This window comes from Juglans microcarpa x Juglans regia, chromosome 1D (genome assembly GCF_004785595.1).
Source record: "Juglans microcarpa x Juglans regia isolate MS1-56 chromosome 1D, Jm3101_v1.0, whole genome shotgun sequence".
Lineage (NCBI taxonomy): Eukaryota > Viridiplantae > Streptophyta > Magnoliopsida > Fagales > Juglandaceae > Juglans > Juglans microcarpa x Juglans regia.
This window is the reverse complement of record NC_054594.1, coordinates 37,401,455-37,406,307: the sequence shown is the minus strand read 5'-3', so window position 1 is coordinate 37,406,307 and position 4,853 is coordinate 37,401,455. Positions and strand designations below refer to the sequence as shown.

At 38.2% G+C, this 4,853-nt stretch overlaps 1 protein-coding gene across 1 annotated transcript; it reads left to right on the top strand.

The window, feature by feature from the left end:
• The first annotated feature begins 1,159 nt into the window (after positions 1 to 1,159).
• LOC121247164 lies at positions 1,160 to 4,033 on the top strand. The gene is made up of 7 exons (XM_041145517.1): positions 1,160 to 1,319; positions 1,417 to 1,655; positions 1,776 to 1,985; positions 2,092 to 2,184; positions 2,403 to 2,498; positions 2,614 to 3,455; positions 3,795 to 4,033. Exons 1-6 carry the CDS (start codon positions 1,160 to 1,162, stop codon positions 2,968 to 2,970), a joined length of 1,155 nt encoding a protein of 384 aa, XP_041001451.1. The 3' UTR covers positions 2,971 to 3,455; positions 3,795 to 4,033.
• The last annotated feature ends 820 nt before the right edge of the window (positions 4,034 to 4,853 follow it).

The following is a 4,853-nucleotide window of genomic DNA, read 5'->3' as shown; positions in this document are numbered from 1 at the left end:
AGAACACGTATATTTTCCTTACAGAGGTGGAAGTCTATTTGCATATAGAGCTCGTGTTCCTGCAACCCACACCAAGTCTGATTCCAAAACTAGGCAATTCTTGTACACTCTTATTTGGAGAGAAGAAGATTCTGTAACAAGTATCCACCAGGTAATTTCTTTCCTGGTGCTGGGTTATATTTAGGATGAGTGTTGCGGCATAGGGTGACTTTGTCTCTCATATTTTCTCAGCCCCATCTTTAATTTCTTGATGGTTCCTGCTAGGTTGAGTCCACATCTTCAAGTTGGGTAACATGCATGTATTATATTCAATTTGCTACACATTTTATTTGGTTCTTACAATTTCTATTTCCTCGGTGCACTCTCCCTTGTGTTTTGGTTATGGTTGTCTGATTAGTGACAGTCTTGACCTTTATAGTTGTCGGCTTTAGGTGGCTGGTTATTGGTTAAGCATCTTCATTGGGTTCTCGCAAGGTTCAGTAAGTTATCCATCCATATATTTGAATCTGTAAAATATTGCACAGGCCTCCTTTAGCTCGGTTTTTTTGAAGAGAAAAATATGGATATTGAACAAGATTCCATTACATACAGCCAAAATATGGATACAATTCATGTAGCATGTTTCTGTCTGTGTGTGGACAAATGATCTGTCCCATTTTCCTATCTATGTTTGTGAATAACTTTTAGAAATTGTTGTTTGGTCGAAGTCAAACTCGGTGACTAATACTGCAAGATATTGCATTGATATGGTGGTATATTAGAACAGTAAACGTTATATTCATTAAAGTGTCCATAGATATATTCTGATTTATAGGAAAGATGTAAACTTATGGATTATATTCGTTATTGTATTGTAGTTGGATTAATGTTATAGTTGAATTATTTGTTGCAAAGAGTTGGGAGCACGGAAAAACATCACTCTTCTGGTATTTAATTCAGTTCGGTGCAGTGGTCAAATAGATTATAAATTAGATGATGTTTAAGTAATTTCTTGGGTATGGTGTTGCATTATTGTAGTTGGATTTCATAATGGGTTTTGCAGTGCAATCTGATTTGTATGATTAAGCTACAAATCTGGGTTTGCTCGATCTTTATGAATGGGATTGATGTACAAAACCTGACATCCTACTAATTTATATTTGTCAAGTTTGGAGAAAAAATGGCGCAAACTGGACGATGGCGAGGGAGAGGACGAGGTGGAGGCAGTAGAGGTGAGGGTGAGTCTAGCTATAATGACTCAACTCAGCCACCGAGCATAGTTTTCAAGATTGAATTTGCGCAGCCAATGCCGGATGCCCCCACAAAAAGAGAAGTGAATGGTAAGCTAAATGTCATGCCAACACTTTTTCTGATCACTAGTAAGGAGGGATTAGATATATGATCAAACTTGTTTCTGAATTGTCATGGCTTGTGCAGATAGCACTAGAGGGGACTCTGACGCAGTGCAAGTACCCTTAAACGAGCCTACTAAGAAACGTGGATGCAGGCCCGCCAAGTGCACTGAATTTGAGAAGTTTCGGAAGCACCGAAAAATACCTTTGAAAATCAATGAAGGGGAAACAACACCACGTTGCGAGAATGCAACCATGTTCACCACACGGGTGACATGGATATTGAAACATCATGCGGATATGAGTTACGCACGATGGACTGATGTACGGCCGAAAAGGATGAGCTGATAGAACGTGTCCGGGTAAGCCACTAATAAGTGCATTTAAAAAATGTCATATAAAGTGGAGAGCTAATTTTTAGGTATATGAATTGGCTATGTTTAGGATGACTTCGAATTGGATTGGGAGTTAAAGAATCACCAATTGGCAGTTTGGAAACAGCTTCATAAGAGATTCAATGCCTTCCATCATGAGCTGCACAAGAAGTATTCGAAGTATGGCAGCCATGAAGAAGCATTGGCCAATGGGACTAGCTTGGTCGAACCCCTCATTTGGGTTAAGTTATGTGGGAGATGGGGAAGTGATGCCTTCAAGGTACTGGCTAATCTCACATAGCCTAGTGATTAAGTATTTAAATTAATAGCACCTTTGTTGGTTGTTATTGTTTTGTATATTGATAACTTTGGGAAGATGATGGCAGAAAATGTCTGAACAAAATAAAGAGAATCGTAAGAGGCTGAAAATTAACCACACAGCGGGTCGCAAGTCATTTGTGAGGATCCTGGAGGAGAAGGTATAACTTAAACCATGTTTTTATGTTCAAGTCAGTATAAGATCAGGTTCTTCACATATATAAGTAATGTGGTTATAATCTGTTCCTGTGTGGTATAAGTTTAAAAAACTCATGAGCCATAATGTTTGATCTGGTTACTTGTGTGTCTAGAATAGGTGGGTTCAATAAATCATGTATTTTGCTAATACATCGGCTAACGACCCTCATGGTACATACAGCGTTCGAGAAATGAAAACTTGGTGGACTTCTACAAGGATGTTCGTTGGTCTAAGAAGAAGAATCAATTCGTGACATCCACCACAGAAGACCTTTACGTGAGATTGAAAATCCCTTTAAGCCTGGACCTTTGTATGCTGGTAACATTTTTCAATATTATTATGAAATCCTAAGGAACTGATTAAACACTACTTCATCATTGTGTTTGTGCAGAAAGAGATGGTTGGTAAGATGGATGAATTAGAACCTGAACAAAGTACTAACGAGGCAGCAGCTTCTATTTTTAGGGAGGTCCTAGGAAGTAGACCAGGGTATGCTAGAGGTCTAGGAGAGATGGTCATACCAGAGTCTACAAAACAAGCTGAGAGTGAACGGTGGACAGAATATGCTGCTGCAGTGGAACGACATAAAAAAGAGGCTGACTCTTACAAGAGTCAACTTGAGGAATTGAGGGGAGATGTGAGATTACTGTTGGAAAGGCAACTTGAGTATGAGAAGTTCATAAACAGCTATATCTCGGAAAGACAATCCCATGGAGAGTCTCATAGGAAGACTCATGGGATTGCTTAGTTCAAGCTGTAGAGTCTTGGTCCTTTGTTTTTAGTGTTTTTTTAGAGGGTTATGATGGCAGGGTGTTATTTTGATATATATATATATATATATATATGTATATATATTCGTGTGGGAGGAATGGGGTTTTCCATGGTGCTATATTTTGTTAGTTTGGGGCATTATTTTGAACTTAGTTGGAGTTTTGTGCCTCAACTTGGGGCATTGATAGGTAGGAACTTGGTTTGGGGCCCACAATTAAAGTCACGAAAAGTCTGGATATTCATGCAAGTGTTGTCATGAAATTGTACATTTTGTGCACTTTTAAATAACTGGAATGTCACCCTAACTGGATTTTGTAGCAGGTAAAGGAAGTTTATCATGGTTTTTGGTTTCCCTCTAACATTAGACATTGGTGGATAAATGGACCCAGCCAAGCTGACACTCCTTATATGTAAATGTAGAAGAAGTTGCTACATTTTTGGTGTCCAGACTACATCAACTTGGTAATGTGCAATAGAACTATATTTTTGTGAGGAATTCAGTTTTTTTTTTGGACTTATTATGGTAAGCATCTGATTTTGATGTTCATTGTGGGTCAAAAGATGCTAATAATAAATCACCCCCAATCTTGTTAGGCCCATTATGCCAGGAAATTAATTGCTGCGGTGAATTCTAGTGACATGGGTAGGGTATTTACACAACGTTCAATGAACTCCAAATGAAAGTTGAATTGTGGGCATTGCATATTCTTGTCTCTTGCTTCTGTATGATTTGATGGCTGGAGCTTTAGGATATATATTAAGTGATGTTTACTTACTTTTGGGTATGTTATTTTCTCACAGAGGCAGCCGATTCATGTGGGTGTATATAAACAGAAATGAGAAGAGGGAGAGAAAAGTAGCATCCAACATTGGAGTCGTTGGTTTCATTTAACAAAATAGGCGAATAAGTTCGATGCTAGCTGATCTAGAGTTAACTGTGAGATGATATACTCCAGTTGCTGCTGAAGAACATTCACCCAGCCCTGCCTTCAGATGCTCTGTCATTGCCTCAGTCAAGGTTGTTTATGTTTACGCCTTAAATCAGTGTGAACTAAATATCATGGTGGTTTATAATATGTAAGACTTAATTCACTAGTTTCTTTCTTTATAATGTGTATCTCCTTGTTACATATGGTGTCAGGTTCTTATAATTCCTTCCAATAGGGTATGAAATTGGGGCCTAGATGACATGTATTGGCTTTCTCATCGTAGCCCCTTATGTTGTCTGACATTCCAGGAATGACTTTCTAATCTACAGATTACAAGTTTAATTTCAGATTTATTTTGAATGTCTGTCCAGAATTTATTCAAAGGATCATAGGCAGTAACATTGACATGTTAAGAATAATGCATTTCTAATGCATGTTTTTAAATTTTTGGTTAAATTTGTGGGAACTGAGTGAATGGACAAATTTCAGAGCAAATGTGAATTAATCAAAATACACCAATCTTCTACAAGGTTATGGCAGAAAATTAATTAATTAATGCGTATTAATCAATGCATCAAGAAAAGTTTTTGCAGCGAGAAGTACATTTTTTGCGACAGGTTAAAATCGTCATAACAACAAATGTATGGCGCCGATTTGGAACAATTGCCGAAGACATTGACATCGCCACAATAACTCCTATTTAGTTCCAGAGGGCAAAAAAAAAAGGAACTCCCAGCGTTTATATATGCCCGTCACTATTGTGTGCCACTAACGAATATTCAGCTTATTGGCAGCGCAGAGCATTCTTCGTTGCGAATGCGTTATTTGCAGCGAATGACGCCATTATTTCCGACGAAATTGGTGCGCCTTGGGCATTTTCGTTGGTAGATGATTATATGAGCGACAGATGATCATCGCTGCAAAGAGGCTT

Bases quoted from the DNA above. Each gene is read 5' to 3' on its own strand.
- LOC121247164 (XM_041145517.1), top strand. From the start codon at position 1,160: ATGGCGCAAACTGGACGATGGCGAGGGAGAGGACGAGGTGGAGGCAGT. The intron at 1,320-1,416 runs GTAAGCTAAATG...TGGCTTGTGCAG, and splicing joins CACAAAAAGAGAAGTGAATG to ATAGCACTAGAGGGGACTCT. The intron at 1,656-1,775 runs GTACGGCCGAAA...GGCTATGTTTAG, and splicing joins GTTACGCACGATGGACTGAT to GATGACTTCGAATTGGATTG.